At 44.0% G+C, this 23545-nt stretch overlaps 1 protein-coding gene across 1 annotated transcript in view; it reads left to right on the plus strand.

Annotated features, from left to right (window-relative positions):
* Window positions 1-21069, plus strand: part of CCDC149 (coiled-coil domain containing 149) — a 67100-nt gene extending 46031 nt beyond the window's left edge. Inside the window, exons 9-11 of the mRNA XM_011935655.1 lie at window positions 6236-6312; window positions 8831-8947; window positions 20440-21069. Of these exons, the coding sequence (XP_011791045.1) occupies window positions 6236-6312; window positions 8831-8947; window positions 20440-20870 (625 nt within the window). The 3' untranslated portion in view covers window positions 20871-21069. The remainder of the gene's footprint in view (window positions 1-6235; window positions 6313-8830; window positions 8948-20439) is intronic.
* The last annotated feature ends 2476 nt before the right edge of the window (window positions 21070-23545 follow it).

Consider the following 23545-nt stretch of genomic DNA (forward strand, 5'->3'; position numbering starts at 1 on the left):
TCCCACAGCTCCATCCTCAGACCCCAGCCCTACCTCCCCCCGCCTAACCCACCTTCCTGCTACAGTTCTGAGCATGCCACTAGCCTTCCCTGCAAAGCAGGCAGAGTCCCCATTACCTGCCAAAGGCAGCATCCACAGGCTGTCGGCCTGACATGCCTCTGCAGACGATTCCAGCCTCCTCTGACAGATTGGTTCCCTAATGTGTTCCTAACCATACCCACTGCAAACATGCCCATTCCCCAGGTTCATAGCACTCTCTCCCTCCACTGAGAAAGACTGACATTTTCATTTGCCCATGTTTATTTTTGTTTCCATGTACTTTTTCATGTTTATTTTAAAATAATTTTTGAACCCTCCTCTGGGTTTGTTTATTTGTTTATTTAATTATTTATTTATGACAGGGTCTTGCTCTGTTGCCCAGGCTGGAGTGCAGTGGCACAATCTTGGCTCACTGCAGCCTCCACTTCCTGGGTTCAAGCGATTCTTGTGCCTCAGCCACGCCTGACTAATTTTTTGTATTTTTTTAGTAGAGAGAGGGTTTCACCATGTTGCCCAGGCTAGTCTCAAACTCTTGACCTGAAGTGGTCCGCCCGCCTCAGCCTCCCAAAGTGCTGGGATTACAGGCGTGAGCCACCATGCCTTGCCTCTGGGGTTTTAATTTAATATTAATTTAAGGTTAAACAGCAATGTATTTCCAGACTACTCCCAGCTACCTTAATCCCCTTCCTGGAAGAAACGTCCATTCCTCATTTGTTATGTATCCTTCCAAAGGATGCATAGACAGTATAAGCAAATGCACAATACATTTATGTATATACACATACTCATATATTTACATAGATATACTGTCTTTTTTTTTTTTTTTTTTTTACAAATGGTAACTGGTATTCTTTTTTAAAAAAGCTTTCTTTTTTCATTGTTCTGCACCTTGATTTTTTTTTCCCCTGTAATAATGGATCTTGGAGATTGCTTTATATCAGTACGTAAGTTGCCTAATGTGCCATCTTTAATACTTAGAAGGTCCTCTGTTTCATACTTTTCATAAATGTTTTATTTGGGGGCGTGTAAAGAAACTAATTATACTGCAAATGGAATGAGGGCTGAGAATAGAATGTGACTTTGGTCTCTGTGTGTTCTCCCCCTTGATTTAGCCTTGTGTAACTGAAATAGTAAAATAGCTTTTGGAATACACTGGAAACTACCTTGGTCTCTGTGTGCATGCCCCAGTTGCAATCTTAGAAAAAAATAATTAATTAATTTAAAAAAGAAAAGAAATGGCTTTATTTTGCTGGAGCATTATACATAGCAGTAAAGTGTTCCTTCCTGGCAGCATGTGCTCCCCTGCTGGTTTTCCACTATCCAACAGTTACTACCCTCGAGAGGCTCCAACCGGAGCCGTCTCGAAGAATTGATGAAGAAACCTAGGACTTTACATCTTGAGCGACATTCAGTTAATAGGCAATTTGCTTGAGCTACTTCTTGCCAGCAAGTTGGCAGTTACCTGGTGATCGAGAAAGAACGGATGTGAGGTTCATTTGTCTTTCAAACCGGGTGGCAAAGCATTTGTGGATGAGGCGGTTGTTCAAGGGCTCTTTCACTGTGCAACCACATTTAGTTTTCCAGGCCTTCCCTCCAGGCCCATGCCTTGCCATGGTGGGGAGGTGGTGGTGAATATATGAGGACATATTGGCCTTTTGCTATCCTTCCTGCTATGCCTGAAACCGCTTCCTCTTCTCTTTCCCTGGCCAATGGTGAATGAGCTTGGAAGTTCAGCATTTTGGGGAGCAAAAGCAAGAGGGTGTCATGGATGCAGAGATGCCAAAGGAGGCCACTTGGGGTGGGAGGAGGCAGGGGCATCTCCAGGTGTGTAGAGACACAGTTACCTGCTTCCCCTTTAGAGTCAGACTTTCCTTAAAGACCCTCACTCAGGTATTCCTGCTGTCTGTGTTGTCCAGAGAGCAAGCACAGTAGTGCAGTTCCTGTGTGAGTTCTGTCTTCACAGACTCCTTATCCCACCTTCAATGATGTCATTACTATCTAAAACCACTGCAGGGAAGCCATCTGGAGGCCTGGCGTCCTGAGAGATTTCCCTAGACTACTAGGTAGATATATGCTGAAATCTACCCCAAAACAACCCATAACTAAAAAAAATCTTTAAAACTTTAAAATCTCCCTCATCCTGCAAGAAAAACGAAAAACAAAAAACCCCAAACCTCTCCCAAGTTTGAGTTTGCCTCTAGCTACTGCCGTTTATCTCCTGCTTTTCCCTGCTAAGCTACTTGAGGAGTCGGCTATATTCACTTTTCCCAGAGTCTGCTTCTGTCTCAGCCCAGTCCCTTGGACTGTGGATTTCATCCCCTCTACTGTCCTGAAACATTCCTCCTTCAAGTGTCAGGCACATCTTCTAAGCCGCCTCTTCTCAACTCCCATCTGGTGTGACCACTTTCTAGAATAAGACAATATTGACCACGCTTCTCATCTGCACCCCTCTCAACTTGGCTTCCAAGATGGCACGTTGTCCTGGCTCTCCTCTGCCCCCTCTACTGTTCTTTCTGACTTCACACCCTCTGGTGGTGAGCTACTGACTCCGCTCCCCCAGCCTGCACTCTCAGATCTTTACCTTTCTTCCTGTATCCAGTGTGTCTGCACAGATCTCCCACAAGCATCTCAAGCTCATCTACCTCCTCGTTATTGCCCCATTCCTGTAGCACCCCTGCATCCCCACTGGCTTGACTTGGACCATATCGATCCCACCTGGACGATGCCCTTCTAACTGATCTTTCTGCTTCTACTCACACTCCTTCCACTCCATTCTCAACTAGGCATCAAGAATACTTTGCCTAAACTTCCTCATGCTGCTTCCTTGCTTAAAACCCTTCACTGGGCTGGGCACAGTGGCTCACACCTGTAATCCTAGCACTTTAGGATGCCGAGGCAGGCAGATTGCCTGGGCTCAGGAATTAGAAACCAGCTTGGGCAACATGGTGAAACCCCGTCTCTACTAAAATACAAAAAAAGTTAGCCGGGTGTGGCAGCGTACACTTGTAGTCCCAGCTACTTGGGAGGCTGAGGCAGCAGAATTGCTTGAACTCATGAGGCAGAGGTTGCAGTCAGCTGATATCACGCCACTGCACTCCAGCTTGGGCAACAGAGTGAGACTCCGTATCTTAAAAAACAAAACAAAACAACAACGATAAACCTCTTCACTCTCTCCCCATTGCCAATATAGAAAAGTCTGAATGCTGTCAATATGGCAGGTAGGTCATTCATGGTCTGGGTTCCTACTGGTCTCTCTCGATTCATCTTCCACTTAGCTCTTCATTTCTGCTGTACAGTTTTAATAAGCATGTGTGTATTTTCAAGCCCATGTTTTTGCCTGGCCCCTCTGCTCACTAGCTGTGTAAGCCTGAGTGAATTAAGTGACCTTTCTGAGTCTCAGTTTTCTTATCTACAAAATAAGGCTAACAAGAGCTGACACATCAGTTGTTGCAGGACACCAAGGGAGTGTGTGTGCATACCTGGTATACAGCAAGTGATTAACAAATACCAGCTGTTATTAAAGCCTTCCCCTGCACCGTCCATGTATGTTTTTGTGTGTATGCATCAGTCAGTCTCCCACCAGACGCTTAGTCTCTCAAATGCAGGGACAGGATCTCCTTCTCCTCATTATCCCCTACAGCCTGTAGCACAGTGCTTTACAGAGCTGGATCTCGGGAATTGTTTGTTGAATTGGTCAAACTAAATTTAATGGACTCGGCTCCTGCTGTTCTCTCCACCTATCCATGCTGCTGGCTACTAAGACGTAAATAGCCCCTCTTCTATCCCTGGGCTGCGTCACACCAGGTTCAGTGGGCTCCCTGCCACGTTCTTTCAGTGTGAAGCTAGCAGAGATCCTCTTTGCCATTTGAAGCATTGTGGCTTGTATTTTGCAAGGCAGCTGCGGCCACATCCATGTTTCAACATGAACAGTTTTTAAGGAGCACTTCATGCAGACATGAGAAAGAATGTGCCAAGGTTGGTTTTAAAGTACCATTATGGGGTATTGGTTAAGAACATGTGCTTCAGAAGCAAGTCCAGGCTTACATTCCAATACACTCTCACCACCAGCTGAGTCTTGCTTATGGTTTTGGTCAAGTTAACTAACTTCTGTTCCTCACCTTCCTAGTGGGAAGAGGGGAGTATGGTGGATGAGATTGCTGGGGGCTGGAGAAAGACAGAACTTTGAGATAAACTGTGCATCCTTGGGCAAGTTGCTTAACCTCTGTGTTCCTTAGAGTCCACGTGTAAAAGGAGTATAACAATACCATGCATACCACAGGGTTTTTGTCAGGTTAGATGAGGTAACACAGATGAGGTGAGTGTTCAGCATGGCCTCTGACGTGTGTTAAGGACTCAGGAAAGATTAGTTGTTTGTGTTAACAGTGACACAGTTGCTATTGTGGTCGGTGGTATTATTGTTATTATTTCTACTGTCGTAACTTCTACTGAGTCCATTTTACTACCTCCAGCCCTGCATCAGACGCTGATAAGAGTCAGGTCAGAGAAGAAAGCACTGACAAACTTAGGCAGAGGCCCTGAAAGTAGATTGCTGGGGACACCAGGAAATTCACTTCGTTCCATTTCTGAGAGAAACGGCTGTGTTATCCTGAAACATCAGAAAAAATATAACCCAGTATCTCTTCACCACACCTTCAAATGCTGCTCGGACGGCATCCCTCCACCTCCACGGAAGAGTTAAGCTTTATCTTTTGTTTCCAAGAAGCAGCCACCTACAGATGATCTGATCTCGTTAAGAAACAGGCATCAACTTGAACACTGTTGTGATTGCATCTCAAACTCATCAACTGGTAAAAAGGGAGCTTAGATCAGAAGGTCTGAGCAAAATATGGAAAGCGAGATTACAAAGGATAGTGCCTATTGAAGGGTCAGGGACATGAAAGCAAAAGAGACCCAACAAATGAAATGAAAGTGGAAAGTAATTGATGAAGACTATGCATAATTTTAAGACTTACGGAAAAGAAGAAAAGAATAGCTCTAAGTACCTAGATGGAAGAAAACCACATAGAGTAATTCCTGAGTTTTCTGTGAACTCAAAGGGAATATTAATTAAGATGATACAAGTCAATTCAGGTAAAACAAGGATTAATCCACAGCCATATGTATGTGCAGATATATACATATTCATGTCTCTGTGTGTATGTGGGTGTGTGTAGCTATCTCTGGAATATAAAGAGAGATAGAATAATTCTAGTGTTCTGATTTATCTTGCTGAAAGGAATTGAAACTTTGCTATTAAGGTGATTTCCACATTATTTTAGCACAGCAGTGCCAAGAAAATCCCCCAAATAAAATAAAGACTGGTTTTTTAGAGGACTATTAAATCATTTCCCAACTATATTTAATTTTGTATAGAGTGATGCGGGAGTATGTATGCCCCCATGTCTATCCATGCATGTAGTGAGAGTTTGGCTTCCAAGTAAACATTATGGTCTTTTCAAATACACACATTCTAGAATTTATATATCTTAGTGACTCAGAATGGTCAGCTTGGAAAACAATGTAATTATTCTAATGATTCTGCAATTACTGAAAACTCTTTTGAAATATCTCTTTTCATTCTTCCCATAGCTAATTATGAGTCATGAAAAAAGAAAGGTATTTATTTAATCAAATATATTTATCAAATACTTCCCATGTATCAGGTATTGTGCTAAATATCAAGAATGTGGACATCAGTAAGACATGGGTCTAAGAAGGCTGATGGTATTATTTATTGACTCAAAACAACATTACCAAGCGTGACCATCCATCTTATTTTTCAGACCTGGTTGTTTGCAAAAATCAGATTCACCCTCAAAGAATCAAGGTGTGATACTATTAAGGGTATTCAAAATGTATTGTCTTCTTTGCAATGAGCATTTCTTAAATAGAGATTCCATCAAATGATTTGGGCAGCGGTGGAGTCATCATTTAGCTTCCCAGGAAAACTACCTTTTGGGAGAGGGCTCACTTTCATGGTATTTGAGTATTGTGTTTAATCATTCATGTACTTTCTATTTGCATATGCACTTGCAATAGAGCACATATTATTTACACACACATACGTACAAATGCTCTGTTTTTAGCATATATCATAAATCTCCAAACTTTTCTACTAGGGCACCAGTAGGATTTCCAGAGCTGCGGGCTGACAGGAAGCTCAAAAATCGACTGTCATCTTCTCCCCTTTTTTCAGAATCCTAGGGAATCGGGTGGCTGAGCTGGAAAAAAAATTAAGAACTCTGGAAGTTTCTGGTTTGTGGAGTCTTCCAGGTAAACAGAACTTCATGAAAACTATTTTCCTTTTTTAAGAAATGAAACTCCCACATAATTTACAAGAATCTTCTACCTTTTTAAAGTCCTTTTATTCTACCTTATTTAAACTAGATCATTGCTGAAAACATCTACAAGTGTTCTAAATTTAGAAACTACATGGCAGGCTGGGGGTAGAATCAGAAAAACGCAATAAATATTCAGGGTCTCATCTGTGGAACTGTGAAGTTTAGCAAACCTGAATTCTGAAATTGTCACTGTGTCTATATTTTTTTTAACTTTTGTGAATGTAGTCAATTGTTTCTTTTCTTTTAATCTGTAGATATCCTATAAAGATTTATTCAATTTGCTCAATTTAATTATCGGCCCTAAAAGTTAATATAAGAACTTAATAAAGATTTGTGCAATTTAATCACCAGTCCTAAAATTGAATCTAAGAACATACAAAGATTCGTCCAATTTAATCACCAGTACTAAAAATGAATATAAAAACCAACAATTTTTCTAACCCAAAATGTACTCCACTACCTCCTTCTCTTCCCTTCCCCCATCCCATTTTTACTTAGTCTGAAAATCTGAATTTTCTGTGATTTTTTTTTTCCAGTTATACACTGTATTTGGAAGCTCTGGTGTTCTACTTTAATTAGCTATATTTTTCCCACTTGTCTTGGTAAAATACTCCTTTTGTGAGACCCCAGTCAGCCATTCCCCGTTGACTTTTTACTCTTCAGAAACTTGTATTTACCATTTCCACCATCTCCCCTTTCCCTGGAAACCACGTTGTACCTCTAGTTTTAGTTACTTAACCTTCCGCACAAACCAATCTCCTTCATCCTTGAATCATATGAGTGCTTCCCTGGAATGGATGATCAGTAAAAGTCAGCACAGGGAGGCAGGTGGACAACAACACATTTTCTGAAATGTAAACCTGAATCGCTGCCTTAGGTTGCCTGGATGTGTGTTTCAAGAATTGGAATTTTTAGCAGTGATTCCTTGAATTTGATATCAAAAGACCTAACAGAACTAATTACTGCCGGATACAGTCCTGGGGATTTGAATGATCCATTTCTGCACAAGAATCTTTTGATGCTGTTAAAGCCTCATCTTCTAGGAAGGCCTTTCTTTTATTGCATTGAATTTCAACATAGTTGGGCAAATTGATCATGTTTGTACAGTGAGATTGCCATGTCTGTGCGTGTCTGGGGCTTTTGATTTTTTTTTTCTCAAAATGACTCAGTGAAATTTCTCACTGTTTCATTTCTACAATTTATATTAAAAGATGGAAGTTACTTGAGTGAACAGATGCCGAGAATTTTCTGTGGTTTTGTTTGGTCTAGGTACAACTTGAAATGGCTATTATGCAATAACAACTATTTCCTTTTTTCCTTTTGCTGCCTGAAGGCCTGAGCTACAATGTTTCAGTAGGATTTGGGAGTATGTTCTGTTTAAAATATCTTGTTTTTGTGGCTAACATCAGCAGTGCATTATGTCATCCCTGCATGTAAATAAGTAGAAATGCATTATCTACCTTTCCTTGAACTTTTCTGATTAGAATAGTCAATTGAAATAGAGAATTCAATTAGTACAAAACAAATATTAAAGGATGAAATTAGCTTTGGGGACTTGGCTGAATGAATTTTGTGCTGTGGCCCTGTTTGTTCTAATCTCTGGTCTCCACATAGATACAAAATGGGAGGACAGGAAAGAGTGGCAGCTCCCCAGATCTGATACAGTTTATGTCATGGCAATAGCATTGACCTTTTGCAGTGGTGAAGGATGTTATGATGAAGAAACATGTTATGATGTTTTCAAACCATGTTGAAAGTAAAGGGAAAAAGAGCCTCTTCTAGTATAAATCAGATCAGTCTGTTCTGTCTGCTCATTGTTTTTTGTGACTCCATTTAAACTACTGAATGGTGGAATAAGACACAATACAATCTTTTTCTCCTCCTCCTCTTCCTCCTCCCCCTCCTCTTCCTCTTCTTTCTTTCCCAAAGTAGGAGTCAAATCATAGTGTTTAGCCAACTGGAGAGCAGAGTTCCAGTGACATCAAAGAATTGCCAACTCTCTCTCATTTCCAACACCTGGGAAGAATCAGTGTCTCTTCCAGTAATAGCCCACCAATGTGTTGTTACCCTTTTGAGCATTGACTTTGTGAATTCAGTTCTGTATCAGGCATTCTAGACATGCTTATCGCCCCCTCCAAGAACCTGTGGTCCACTTAGGGAAGTAAGATGAATATACATCAAGCAGTGAGAGGAAAGTAAGAAATGGCCTATAATTCAATACTAAATTAATGATAAGGATTGTGTGTGTGTGTGTGTGTGTGTGCAAGGGCTAGGGCTAGGGTGGTGCAACAGTGTAAAGAAGTATGGAGGATGTCAGCAGTCGTAGCAGGCTTCCCTTCAGTGGTAGTGTCTGTGGGCAGCCAGCCCTGAGTCAGTTAATTGTGTGGGCCTAAATGTAACCCAGCTCCAGTGATGATATAAGACATCCATTTTCCCCTTTTCCGCAACAGGGGGAAAGGACACCATACTGTTCAGCGACCCCACTCTTCCTAGTGGACAGAGGTCGAGATCCCCACTGCTGAAGTTTGTCGAGCAGCCCACTGAGAACAAAGCAGATCCCAAGGATGGTAAGTACGCCTCAATTTCTCCATCTTTACCTGGACTGTGCCTGCCACAGAGGAGTGGCTCAATGAACGTCGGTCTCTTCTGCTTCCCCTTCCTGCTGCTGCTTTGGCATCATTGGGATATTCCTCAGATTTCCTCTTGTTGCTTCTGTGGGTTCATGTTGTTGGGAGGTTTTAACTGCAGCATGCAGGCCCCTGCTCTCTAGGCATGTTGGCAGAGAGGTTAAGAGTGAGGACCCCGTGCCAGGTGCAGTGGCTCACACCTGTAATTCCAGCACTTTGGGAGTGGAGGTGAGTGTTTCACCTGAGCTCAGGAGTTCAGGACCAGCCTGGCCAATATGGTGAAACCCTGTCTCTACTAAAAATACAAAAATTAGCCGGGTGCGGTGGGGCATGCCTGTAGTCCCAGCTACTCAGGAGGCTGAGACAGGAGAATCACTTGAACCCAGGAGGCAGAGGTTACTGTGAGCCAAGATTGTACCACAGCATTCCATCCTGGGGAATAGAGAAAGACTCCATCTCAAAAAATAAATAGTGAGGACCCTGGAGCTGAACAACCTGGGTTCATGGCCAGTTCCATATCACATTGGCTATGAGAACTTGGGCTGGAGACTTCAGCCTCAGTTTTCTTCCCTTTAAAACAGTGACACAATCATGTCAACCTCAGGGAAATCTTGGCACGTTGCCTGGTACATGGGAAGTCTGCAAAGCAGTAGAATAGAGAGAAAAGCTCCTCCTCTACCAGATAGACAGTTCTGGAGGCAGGGTGTTCTGGAAGGGATCAAAGACCTATATAGACACCCAGATAAGCCAACAGGTTTGAGAGCCTGATCTCTTCCCATGTGGGAGTCTTGTCTTCCCAACAAACTTTTTATCTTCTGAAGTTTTGCTTGTCTTGTTCTGCCACCCCAGTGTAGCAGCCAGCTTCCGAGAATGTACCAAATGTTCCCTACCCCTTGGTATTCATGCCTCTGTGTAACCGTCTTCCATGTCATATCAGGATCAGTCTGTCTGATTAATAGAATACGGAAGTGAGGGTATGTGAGTTCTGCATCCAGGTCATAAAAGACATGAGACTTGTCCCTTATGCTCTCTCGGGTTGTTTACTCTGAAGGAGGCTGACAGCCATGTCATGAGGACACTCAAGCAGCTGTCCACACTGTTCACGTGGTGTGGAGCTGAGGCCTCCAACCATCAGCCACTTGAGTGAGACATCCTGGAAGGAGATTCTCCAGCCCTAGTCAAGCCTTCAGATGCCAACAGCCCTGGTCAGCATTTCATGGGTGCCTCGTGAGAGACCATTAGCCAGAACCACCCAGCTCAACTGTTTTCAGACTTCTGAGTCTTAAGCTGCTAGGTTTGATGTAATTCGTTACACAGCAGTAGATAAACAATATACATCCACATTTACATCTTCTCTTGCTCAGACTCATGCCTTTAATCATTACCTCCATAAAATACTCTCAAAGTATTTTCCCCTGCAGGGTTCCATCTGCAGAGTTACACCCCACATTTCCCAGAGCCCCAGCTTCCCTTGCCCTGAATACTCCGTGGACTTCTCAAGCATGGCATCACCAACTCTTCCTGCTTTCTTCCTTCTTTTTTTGTCACCCTCTCAGCTTTTCAGGCTCAAAACCTTGGAGCTGTCAACCACTGTCAACTTTCTATCTCCATCTACATGTGGTCTTTCACTCAACTCTTTCTGCAGAGTTTTCATACCTCGGGACCTACCGCCTCTGGCATGGTTCAGGCCCTCATTTTCTTGTCAGGAGGGCTCCTCTCCTGGTTTTCCATCCTCCCTGACTGTCTTTGCTTTATTCTCATCTTCATCCTGCTACTATAGAATAAAGCTTTTGGAGTACTGTTTCATCACATTTGTGCCGTGCTCAAAAATCACAAGTGGCTCTCCACTGTCTTCCACTTAACATCTCAACTCTGCAGCCTGGCCTAGCCTACCTTTCCAACCTCATGATTGTCTGCCCTAAAAACTGTGCTCTCAGCTAAATGGACTAACCAGCTGTGTCAGTTAGCTATTACTGGGTAACAAACCAACTCAAAATGTGGAACTTAAAGCGACAACTATGTATTGTTTTTCATGAGTCTTTGGGTCAGATGGGTGGTTCTGCTAATCTAAGCTAGGCTCTGCAAGCTTTCTCTTGCATACGGACGAGGGAGCCTTGCCGAGCTGAACTTAGATTAGCAGAACCGGAACCACCCATCTGACCCAAAGGCTCGTGAAAAATAATGCATAGTCATTGCTTTAAATCACTCATAATAGCACGTGGAGTGGTAAGAAGACCACTTCTTATCACTGAGTAAGAAGACCCAGATAAGCCAACAGGGTTGAGAGTCTGATCATAAGACCCTAATAGTTCATGGAGTGGTAGAAGCCAGGACATATCTGGGATTTGAACAGAAAGGTTACCCCCCAAGTACATGTGGGGAGAATTTCTAGAGAGAGACCCTGACTTTAATTGGTTCCACACTGGCCAGAAAGCAAGGCTGGGTCTTTGCAGCCAACCTAATGTGGCTGCTTGTAAGGCTGGCCTGGATCACCGTGGCCCCCTGTGTGATTTGGAGCATGTCTTGGATGGTGGTTATGCCATGCCAGCATCCAACGTCCACATGGAGATCCAAAGCCTTCTGTCTGTTCTGGGCTTGCTGAGCCTCGGGGTGGACCTGGGCCTGCTAACCTGAAATGGGGCATGAGCCTGGCTTGATTTTCACAAGGACAGTGTAAGTCACGGACTGATTCGAAATGATAGCTTCCAGAGTTGCATCATTAGCTCTCATTGTTCCTATCCCATCCTCCGACAGCACTGGGTGGGAACAAGGAAGCATTTACGCCGTGGCTGTCAGCGTCCGGGATGGCCTCATCACTGTCGCATCTGTGATCAATTCCAACTGAAAGCGGCGCACACTTGGGAGGACAAAGCCTATCAGAGAGCAGCTAACAAAGGAAGATGAATCGCCCCTTCGGGCCAGTGGCAGTGGGGAGCGGGGGACACACTTTTGGGTGATTAGCAATCTTTTAAACAAAGAGATACTGTTGCTTTATCTTTTAGGGGAAATATTTTTTCTTTCCACGTTATTTGTGTCATAATGCATTTGTAGCCGTTCATTGCCTCCTCATCATTGATACATGTATCATTATTAATAATAAGTGTTAATGATTCTGTTTGCTAAAACACCAAATAATTACTATTATTTGTAATATTTTCCTACTCTTGACTGGTTCAGAAATATTTTATAGAAATGGCAATGCTATGTGTCTGTCCTTAAAAATAAAACACCCACAGCTTAAGAGTTAAGATTCTAGAATCTTCAATGGAGGATTTTGCTCCCACAGCAAGTAACCAGAGGTCCCAGTGATAGCTCAACGCTCGTGACATTTTTAGTAACTTTTTTTGTCTCCGGATAATGACTTGAGTATAATTTTAGGTATCTTTTGGATTAAAAAAAAATAGTCTAAGGGTGGCTCATACTTGTAATCCCAGCAGTGTGGGAGGCTGAGGTAAGAGGATCACTTGAGGCCAGGAATTTGAGACCAGCCTGGGCAACATAGTGAGACTCCATTTCTAAAAAAGAAAATTAAAACATTAGCTGCAAGTGGTGGCACATGCCTGTAGTCCCAGGTACTCGGGAGGCTGAAGCAGAAGGATCCCTTGAGCCCAGGAGGTTGTGGCTGCAGTGAGCTGTGATCGTGGCACGGTACTCCAGCCTGGGACAATGTGAGATCCCGTCTCAAAGAAAAAAATAATTAAATTAAAAATTAAAATTTAGATTTGAAAAGAATGGGGGAGTGGGTTAGTAAATCCTGCTGTTGACTTACAATCCAGTCCTAGATCCTGGCTCCTGTAGCTCTGTGGTCCTGAGGCTCTGAAAATCTAGCCTTTCTCAGAAAAAGTAAACAGAGCAGGATTACAGCCTGAGTACATTCCTCTTATTGTGGCTGTGTTGTAACCTCTAATGCGGACAGCGGTGTTGGCCCCACACACACCCCCCCGCACCCGCTGCTTAAAAAGTTCTCCCTGCTAATCTCAGAGGTTTACCATATTAAAAGAGACTCATACCTCTGGACATGAGCAGAATGTCATCTAACAAAATGGCACAAGGCAAAATACCAGCAACTGAAAGTCCCCTGTGTAATTTAGACCACCCTCACTTAGATGTAAATTAAGGTAGAGAAGATTAAGCTGACCTCCAGTAAAAACACACCGCAGATGGTTTAGGGGTTAGGTTGTTACGAGTAAGGTTAATTAATTTTTCAGGGGCAGTAGAATATACTGTTAAGTGTCCTGGAAGAAGTAATTTCATAAGAGTAATTTCTAGAAGGAGTTTATTTCACGTTGGTGAAAAATTTAGCTGCTGCAAGTACCGTAATTTACTCCTTTTAAATAAAGCCTCCCCACAATGCTGGAAACCTGCTCATTTTGACCCGCTGTTTCTCATGTCCCCTGTATGACCACTATAAAAATTTTCATCTGTGAGTATGAAAATTATGTGATTACATAATTTAGATGTAGATAAATGTTTGTGCAAGTCAGAAATCTTTTTCTTTTTCAAAAGTACCATTTTAAGAACTTTTAGAGTAGCAACCTGAATACAACCTTAAATGAGTACCATAAATTCAAAGATTGCTTTCATTTATTAACGAATGGTATTTAAAGAGATGTACTCATATATTCATGGATTCACGCATTCATGTATATTGTTCATATATTCAAACATTTAATAAGCTATTTATTATTGAGTCCCCACTATGGAACAAGTTTAAAAAATTAATCAGGCAAGTTTCTATATTTAAGGTAGGAGTATTACTTCTGGCCAGATTTAATAAAATAGGCATCATGGAAGATGTGGAGGTGGAGGTGACTCTTGAAGTTCATCCCTGGGACATACAAGAGAGAATGATAGTCATGGAGGAATCAACTTTCTAAGTTATAGGTGCTGGGGACAGGGGTGGGCGACATGAAGGGCCAGTGTGGCTGGAGTAGAGGGAAAAAGAAGAGTTGGTTTGCCAGGTAGAAATGTAGATGGATGTTAGTCATGGAAGGCCTTGAATGTCAGGTTATGAGCTTAGGCTTTGTTCCCGAGACACTGGCAGCCTTTAAATGATGTATAGCTGGGCAAAGACATGGTGAGATTTGTGCTTCAAGCTTGCAGTGCTGCTCAAACTGAAGTGTGCACCCACATCACCCAGGATCTTATTAAAGTGAAGGTTCAGAACCGGTCATTCTGGAGTAGGGCCTGAGACCCTGCATGTTTAATAAGTCCCCAGGTGATGCTGCCACTACTGGTCCATGAACCACACTTTAGGTAGCAAAGCTTTAGGGAAGGTTTCTGTCTCGCAACAGGTGGGATTAGTGCAGGAGGAGATTAGAATCAAAGGAACCTGTTAGAAACCAACATACCTCATCCTTGCTAAACAGATCTAAATAGTTGTTTTTTCAAAATCCAGGCTTGATTTACTCACACATCTATACATCTATATATTGCGCATCAGGAACTAACATACCTTATCCTGGCTGAACAGATCTGAATCGCTATTTTTTAAAAAAAATTAAGGCTTGTTTTATTACATTCATGTATTTCATTGTAAGCACATGTAATGGTCTCCTTTGCAGATACAATGCTTACTGAGGTCAGTGAATTCTTAGGAGAATAAACATAGTTGTCTGTGACTAAATGCAGCCTTCAGAAAGCATAAAGTAGATTTGGTCAAAATTCTGTCCCTGGGATTTGTCTGTGGTCATCAAAAAGGCTAAAGGAAATGGAAACTTACTTTGAATGTGAAAGGCAAATTTATATCAGGAGAATTATAGCTATAGGGTGTGGTGACAGCAGCCGAGACCCACCTTGCTCAGCTGAAACCCACAGTCCTCTTCTCTGTTGATACTGATGTTTGTTATCACATCACTGCTTCTGTCTGTGATCATTTTCTCTTCCTTGTGCTCTACCCTTCATCTTGATAGTTTCATTTTAGTCTTAAAGTCCCTCTGATTTCACTCTTTCATTTCTTCTAGAGCTTCTCAGAGTTTTTACCAAGGTTCAGTCATTTAAAAACTTTTAAACATTTGATTAAATAAATAAATGCTCGAAAGTGTATTCAATTATGTAATTAAGAAATGCTCACCACATACCATGCATATCGATCAATACTTTTATGTCATATCAATACTTTTATGTTGTATTAAAATTAGAATGGATCACAGATGTAATAACATTGTTACATGTTGCAGAAATTCTAAGCTCCATTTTAATTCAAACATGTTAGATTATATTTCTTTTTCAGGTTTTATTTATTTATTTTTTTATTTTGAGATGAAGTCTAGCTCTGTCGCCCAGGCTGGCGTGCAGTGGCTCGATCTTGGCTCACTGCAACCTCCACCTCCTGGGTTCAAGCGATTCTTCTGCCTCAGCCTCCTGAGTAGCTGGGACTACAGGCACATGCCACCAAACCCGGCTAATTTTTTATATTTTTTTAGTAGAGACAGGGTTTCACCATGTGAACCAGGCTGGTCTTGAACTCCTGACCTCGTGATCTGCCTCTCTAGCCTCCCAAAGTGCTGGGATTATAGGCGTGAACCACCGTGCCCGGCCCTTTTTAGGTTATATTTAACCTAAATATCTAACCACATGCTTAGTCTCATGTGTTTTTAAATACACGTTTTTTCTAAATTATGAAATAATCCTTGTAAATTCATCTTATGAATTGTCACCACATACCTGTCACCTGCCAGGGTCTGAGTTCCGGAAATATTAGGCATTGTTTGCACTTGCCTTCTGAATGCTTACCTGTTCATTGGCTGGGGGGATGGTCTAAAAGTCACATCCAGCTGAACCATGGGGTAATATGCCTCAGCAATTTATCTAGAAACCTTAGCAATCCAAGCAATGTTTGGTGTTGGGCAAAGAGAAGAGTGGGCAGATGCAGGGAACATTTCTGAGTGTCTTAGTCAGTTCAGGCTGCTATAACAGACTACCATAGACTGAGTGTTTTCAACAATAAGCAGACATTTATTTCTCATAGTTTCAGAGGCTGGGAAGTCCAAGATCAAGGTGCTAAGAGATTCTGTGACTCAAGAGGGCCTTCTTCCTGTTTTGCCGATGGCAGCCTTCTTGCTGTATCCTCAAACGGCAGAGAGAGAGGGGGTTCTGGCCCCTTCCTCTTCATATAAGGGTACAAATCCCATTGTGAGGGACCCATTTCATGACTCTTCTAACCCTGAGTACCTCCCAAAGGCCTCACCTCCAAATACCATCACACTGGGGATTAGGGCCTCGCTATGAGTGTTGGGAGGACACAAGCGTTCAGTCTCTAGCACTGAGGCTGATACGGTTTGGCTGGGTCCTCACCCAGCTCTCACCTTGAATGGTGATCATCTCCACATGTCCAGGGTGGGGCCAGGTGGAGATAATTGAAACACGGGTTTGGTTTCCCCCATACTGTTCTCTTGGTAGCGAATAAGTCTCACAAGATCTGATGGTTTCATAAACGAAAGTTCCTCTGCACACGTTCTCCTGCCTGCCGCCGTGTAAGACGTCCCTTTGCTCTTCTTTCATCTTCCGCCATGATGGTGAGGCCTCCCCGCCCATGTGGAACTGAGTCCATTTCACCTCTTTCCTTTATAAATTACCCAGTCTTGGGTATGTCTTTATTAGCAGCGTGAAAACAGACTAATACAGAGGGACAAAGACAGGACTTAGCATTGACTGGTCTTCAAGGTCTTAAGCCCATGTGACTATGAAGCATTACTGAAACTGCAAACGAAAGGGACTCTGTGGGGGAAAACTATCTTCTGGAAAGTGCCAGCAGATTTTCCAGGTAGAGGATCCTGTTGGCAGCCAGAAACGTGGGTCTGTATCTTCTACAAGAAGGTAGCAGAGCCATCGATATAGATCTGGGAGCTGTACTCAGAGGCAGGAATTAAGGTCAGATGATAGCCAAAGAGTGAGAATGAATGAAGAGAAACAGATGGCAGATCACTGGGGGAAGTGCCCTCAGAGGGGCCAGAAGGAAATATCAGAATCAACAAAGGAAACTGGGAAGGCATGTGTAGGAGGTTGAATACTGACCCTCAAAGATTTCAGGTCCAATTCCCTGAAACCTGTAAATGTTACCTTATATGGTGAAATGCCTTTGCTGATATGATTGATTTGTGGATCTTGAGATTAGGAGATTATCCTGGATTATTCAGGTGGGCCAAAAATGCAATATCATGTATCCTTTCAAGAGGGAGGCAAGAGAGAGATTGTGTACACACAGATAAAAAGGCAGTGTGACCATGGCAGCAGAGATAGCAAGGATGCAGCCACAAACCAAGGAATCCTGGCAGCCATCAGAAACTGGGAGAGGCAGGAAATGGATTCTGCCCCAGGGCCTCCAAGGGAGCACAACCTTGGTTTTGGCCCAGTGAAATATTTTTTTTTTTCTTTTTTTTTTGAGTCAGAGTCTCGCTCCGTCACCCAGGCTGGAATGCTTTGACATAATATCGGCTCACTGCAACCTCTGCCTCCCGGGTTCAACTGATTCTCCTGCCTCAGCTTCCTGAGTAGCTGGCATTACAGGTGTGCGCCACCACACTTGGCTAATTTTTGTATTTTTAGTAGAGACACGGTTTCTCCGTGTTGGCCAGAATGGTCTTGAACTCCTGACCTCAGGTGATCCGCCCGCCTCAGCCTCCCAAAGTGGTGGGATTACAGGTGTGAACCACTGTGCCCAGCCCCAGTGAAATTTTTTTGGACTTCTGATTCCAGAGTTATAAGGGAATAAGTGTGTTTTAAGCCACTACATCTGTGGTTATTTGTTGCAGCAGCTATGGGGAACTAATACATCATGCTCACAGAACTAGATTGAAGGAGAGACTGCAGGGAGAAACAGCTTGTGAGGAGCATGTGGCCAATAGGAAAGTATGCTACAGGGTGGGGAGGGAGATGTAGGAGGCCTCACAGGCAGGGGGGACACAGGATTGACTGAAGGATTGAAGGTGTGAATCAGCACTGGGAAGTGGAAGCAGTGGAATGGGTTCCTAGCTCTACAGATCAGTGTAGCAAAGGAAAGATGAAGGGATAATGGATGGTAGAATCTTGGAGGTTGCATATCTTGTTTTATAAAATAGGAATACAGCACATGTTAAAAAATATAAATAGCACAGAAAGATGGAAAATTAAATTTCAAGTCTTCCTCCACCCTTGCTTCTTACTGTGGTCCTCTGTCTGCTTTCCAAAGACAACCTACAATTTTTAGTACATATTATCAGAAAGAATCTTGCAACTTGGCAAGTAAATCTTTATACATAATCCCCTGTTGATGAGCACTTGGATTTTTCCAGACTTCTGTTTTTAAAAACAGTGTTGTAGTGAGTATCTAAGAACAATATGTCTTGAATTATCTGGCCTATAAAAGAGTCTTACTAAGTTTTATTTTCTTTATTAACGTATGATTGTACCTGTTTCCCTGCATCCTTCACCACACTGAGCTTTGTCAAACCTTTTCATTTTTGCCATTCTGGTAGAGGAAAAACTACATTTTGTTGGGACTTAGATTTCTGCAATTTTGAGTGATGGTGTGAATCGTTTAATATGTCTGCTCTCCATTTCTGTATCTTTTTCTGTTTCCGGCTTGCCCATTTTCATTCAACACTTACATACCTGTTGGAAATTGTGGTGCATTCAAATGAACAAATTCTGTACTCATAACTATGGGTAAATCTCACAAACATCATGTGAAGTGAAAGGACCCAGCACAGTAAGATTCCTGAATATAAAGTTCCAGGACCAGGCAGATCTCATTTCGGCTTTCTAAATAGGCTAATGGTTATCCTTGGCAGAAGAAAAGGGACTGGAAGGGGGTTCCAGGAGTCCTGGACTCGAAAGTGTTTGCAGGGGTTGGTAATATTTTGTTTCTCATCCTGGTTATATGGGTGAGTTTGCTTTGCGAAAATTCGTTGAGCTGGATACGCGAGTTCTGTGCACTTCTCTTTATGTGTATTATACTTCCATTTATAAAAGAAAGGGAACTATTTTTTAAATATTGTTGAATGCTTAGAATGTGTCAGACACTGGATGAGTCAGATGAGGCTCCTGTTCTCATGGACTTAAATTTAGAATGAGATACACACGTCAAATGTTTAGTGCAGTGCGTAGCGTGGAAAAACACCCAATAAGCATTAGCTGGGAGGATTTATTTAAGAGAGGGGAGAAACTGATCAGTGTGTGTGGAGACCTAATGGGCGCATGGCATGGCTGGGAGGACATGTGTGATGGAATTGTGGGAAATGAAGCTGCAGAGTGAAACAGGAGCGCATCAGCAGGACCTTGTAAGGGCCTAAGTGAAAGGAAATTTATCCTGAAAGTGACAAGGCTCCAGTAGAAGGTTTTAAGCAGGAAAATGGCATGGCCAGATGATGCTCAACATCCTTTCTAACCTGCTGCAGTTCTCCAGGTCCCCAAGTTCCAACTTACAGCCTGAAAACGTACCTGCACATATCTGATAGCAAGCCCCACTACAGTAGGGTTCTGCTGTGGTTCCATTCAGGGGTACCAGGAAGTGTTCCTGGGGGCCCCTTATTCCTGGTCTAGGACCTGCACCCAGGCTAAACCCAGTCCCACTGTGGCTCTATCATACCTTTCTTCACTGTTTAGCCTGAGGGCTGAGAAGAGATTGGCTTCTGGGGAAACTCAGTGTCTGTTGTTGAATGCACATGCCCGGGTACTAAGAGCTGGCTCCACCATGCTGCTCCCCAGTCATGCAGAGCAACCATTGCTGGTTAGGTTCAGAAGGAGCATCAGAGTCCTGTCCTGATCACAAAGCAAGTGAGTAGGGAAATGAGGGCTGGACATCAGCACTTTAGGGCTCACCCTTCTCCCCCGTGTCCTTCCTGTTGCAGTGCTAGAATTTCCATCCTATGGAAAAGGGGTTTAGGGACAACAACTCAACAGGGGAGGGAGCTTGAAGCTGTATTTGCATATAATTTATTTTATATTGAGGAACACCAGGTGTCTGCATTAAGGAATGAGATGCTGATGGAGAATCGTGGAGAAGGGGTGGCACTAAATCCTTCCCGAACTATCCTGCTTCCCACCCTCAATGCAGCTGGAACCTTTTTTCATTACTAACAAGACCCAGTTCTGAGCTGCAGAACCAACAAAACCTTTGTCCTCAATATAAATATTTAATGTGCACAAGAAGCGGCCATTAGAGAATGGAACAGAAGCTAACCAGGTGCCTGGAAAGGATGGATTATGACATGGCCCAAGTGCTCTCTTGCCCTCTGTTAATAATGCAGGAATCACTAGAATGCATGCTCGCTGGTTTCACCTGGGTCCTGTGTTCCCCTTCGGCTCCAGTTCCCTGCACAGGGAGCCAAAAAAAGTCTTGCTCCTTTTTCAGAGGCCCTGTGCTGGTAGGCTGGGCGGGAAGTTGGCAGAAGAGGGGCAGTGAGGGTTGACTTGCTGCCAGAGGTTTAATGCTGTCCTCGTTCTGTTTTCAGGGGAGGCTCAGAAGCAAGAAGGAGATGAAAGTTGTGCCGCTGCTGAGGCGTTGACAGCGCCTGAGGATGCTGGGAGGCCTGCTGTCAACTCCCCAGCAAATCAGAGCCACGGGAACCAGTGCAAGCTCTTTCATCCTTCATTACCCCAGTTACCTTCTGAGGAAGAAGTAAACAGCCTTGGAAGGGAAATAATTAAACTGACAAAGGAACAGGCAGCTGCAGAACTGGAAGAGGTCAGAAGAGAGCGTCCCATGGAGGGTCAGAGGAGTGAGATGGGGCCAGCCCCACCGGGCCTGGCCATCCAGGGGGAGCTCCCCAGATCTCACCTGGACTCCATCGAGGCCAGCCAGCCAGCAGCCGAAGCTTCCACACCGGAAGACGGCAAAGGGATCCCAGAGGGCAGAGGCACGAGGAGCACCATGAAAACCTGAAGGGGAGAGGGATCTGACACAATGACACGTTGAAAGCCCCAGAGAGGGTCAAGAATGAAGCATCAGAACGGCGCGCCCACGTCGCCTTCTCCTGAAACACCTCCGAGTCTGCAAGTGAGAAAATGCTGTGATCCTGTTGCAAACTGTGAATATTCTGATGATGCCAGTACAGTTTGATTTATTAAATGTAGGTCCTCAAGCTTCTCAGTGTCATCTCTTTCTGCCAGACAGTGCTACTGTGAACAGGGCCAGGCCCAGGAATTGTGTCCACCATATGGCTGGTTGTCAGCGTCCGTCTTTCTGTCAGCTTTTGTTTTATCAGAGATAAGATGTTTTTGTATTAGCATTTAATGTTGTCAATCAAAATTACGGGAAGAGCTAGAAACTGATGGGGTTTTTAATCAGGTCCCCATCTTGGTCAAGGTTAGGCAGCTGGAGAGGAAGGTGTAATTGAGCAGAACATGTCCAGAGGGCCCATGGCTGCACCCCATCAAGTCAGGGCCCACCTGGTAGGACTGCCTGGCATGGATGTGCTTGGCATTGAGCCCACAGCACTGCTGTTGTGCAGACTGGCAGGTGGAAGGGGCCTTCAGCAGGCTGAGAAGTTTGGGCTTCTGGGTTGAAATCCACAACCCCTGTTGAGTCCTGTGTGCTGAGTGCCAGAGCTGAGTTTTCTGGCTTGTAAATCTGGAGAATTAACTGATCTGAAGTGATTGGGAGGGGTGAGCTTTTGTAAAAGCCGGGGAACAGGACTCCCAGTGGTGGTCTGGTTTTTTGTGAGATGAGATGAGAGCTACAGCCTGGAAATGCTCGTTCTCTGCATTCAACCTGTCTAACATACAGGATCGTATGGCCATTTCAGGTTTGGGAAAGATCTACCTGCTGGGAGCCACTCTAGTTTCCCGCACCACCTGGAACTTCCAAACCCTTCACTCCTTCAACAGAATGTTGAGGCTGCCTCATTTGTGCCATCAAGTATTAGAATTTTAAAGACCAGACACAGAGCTCATAACCTTATATGGGAAAGAGAGAGGAAAACAAAAAAGCTTCACCACAGCATGGCAAGGGGGAATGTGGAACCAAGGACATGATCCAGGGGTAGGAAAGGGGGACGTGCTCAATCCCAGCTGGTGCTTTCCTTGCAGATAAAGATTAGCTTTTCTAGGTGGCATCCGGCACTGCAAAAAATTAAAAGGTCATCCAGCCATAGCTTTTTTCCCAAAGCTCAGAATGCCTCTGAGAACCAGAATCACTCCTTTGAGAGGCACTCCTTGCAGGAAAAAGAGGCTCCCAGAGTGGTAGCCTCTCTTAGTGAAAATGCATCCTAAAAATTCAATGTTTGTCCCAGGCTCGTGACACTAAGATGTGACATCTGGACATGAGGGGCCAGCCACACAGATACATCCCTCCCAGATTGCATCTCCAGGAATCACTCTCCTAGCAGAACGGGCTACCCATCCCTTCCTGTGCTACTCCTCTGAAGTAGGCCAAAGTGCAGCCCAGAAGCACCCACTCCTTTGACGCACCCTGGGTGGGCCTCCCGTTACTGGAGTTGAAATGGGAGCATGCTGGAGTCAGTGTTCTCTTGCTCCTGGTGAGAAGGACATCCCCATTGACCCCTGGCCACTGGGTCCAATGTTCCATCCTTCCTTCTGTCCCAGCCTGTCCCCCTCCCCACCAGGCCCACCCTACAACTTCTCCTCAAGGGCAGTTGCTCCTGCAGCTGGAGGGCTCGCACAGACCAGCAGTCAGCCGCGGAAATCATTCTTCCTGCTGGGCTGGGCCTTAACTGCCTGCAAATGTCCAGCGCTACTGCGTGGGATGCCAGAGCCCCCGGAGGAAAACACAGCCAAGTTTAATATAATAATAATGAAAGGAAAAAGCTCAGCCTGCGGAACTCTGGTTTTGACCCACCGTCGGCCCGATGCACATCTTCAGGGCCTGTGCAGCACGTTCTGAAAAGCAGGGCTCGTAATAGACTCCAGCACATTCCATCAGAGTCAGGAAAACTGCGGTGAGTCCCAGAGAATCTAGGGAGCAGGAGTCATAGGGATGTCATAGGGATAACCTAAACTGTGTATAGTCAGCTGGGAGGATCTTATGTTATTAAGTGAAATGAGAGCCAGTTGATCCTGTCACAGATGTAACCATGATAACACCCCATAGATATGCGACACGTGTGTCCTGCCCCTGCTTTCCCCGTCCAACATGGTTCTTCTGTTCCACAGGCATTAAAGGGGTTTTCTGCAGTTACTTACAGCTGTCTTTTGTCTTTTTTAGGATCATTGTTTAAGGGTGTGGCATTCTCTCCCCTACTTCACTAGGTAACCCTGCATCAGGCATGGTCCTTTCAGCGTCAAGCCACACTTAACAGAAACTTAAACAGTAGGGACGTGAATTCTGTTCTATAACAGGAACTTTGGAAGTAGGGCATTCCAGGGCTATACATTCAAGAAAGTCGTCAAGGTGTTCTAGGTTTCCATCTTCCTTCTCTTCCTGCTGTGTCAGCTGCTTTCTCATAACAAGGTGACCGCAACAGCTCCAGATAACATCTGTTCAGAGGCAGAAGGAAGTTTCTTTCTCCCCACATACGTGTGTGTGTGTTTCAAGAGCGAGAAACTCAGTTTCTATCACATTTTATTGGTCAGAATGATCACCTGGGGCTTGTGGTCGCA

Source organism: Colobus angolensis, unplaced genomic scaffold, assembly GCF_000951035.1.
Source record: "Colobus angolensis palliatus isolate OR3802 unplaced genomic scaffold, Cang.pa_1.0 Scaffold146, whole genome shotgun sequence".
Lineage (NCBI taxonomy): Eukaryota > Metazoa > Chordata > Mammalia > Primates > Cercopithecidae > Colobus > Colobus angolensis.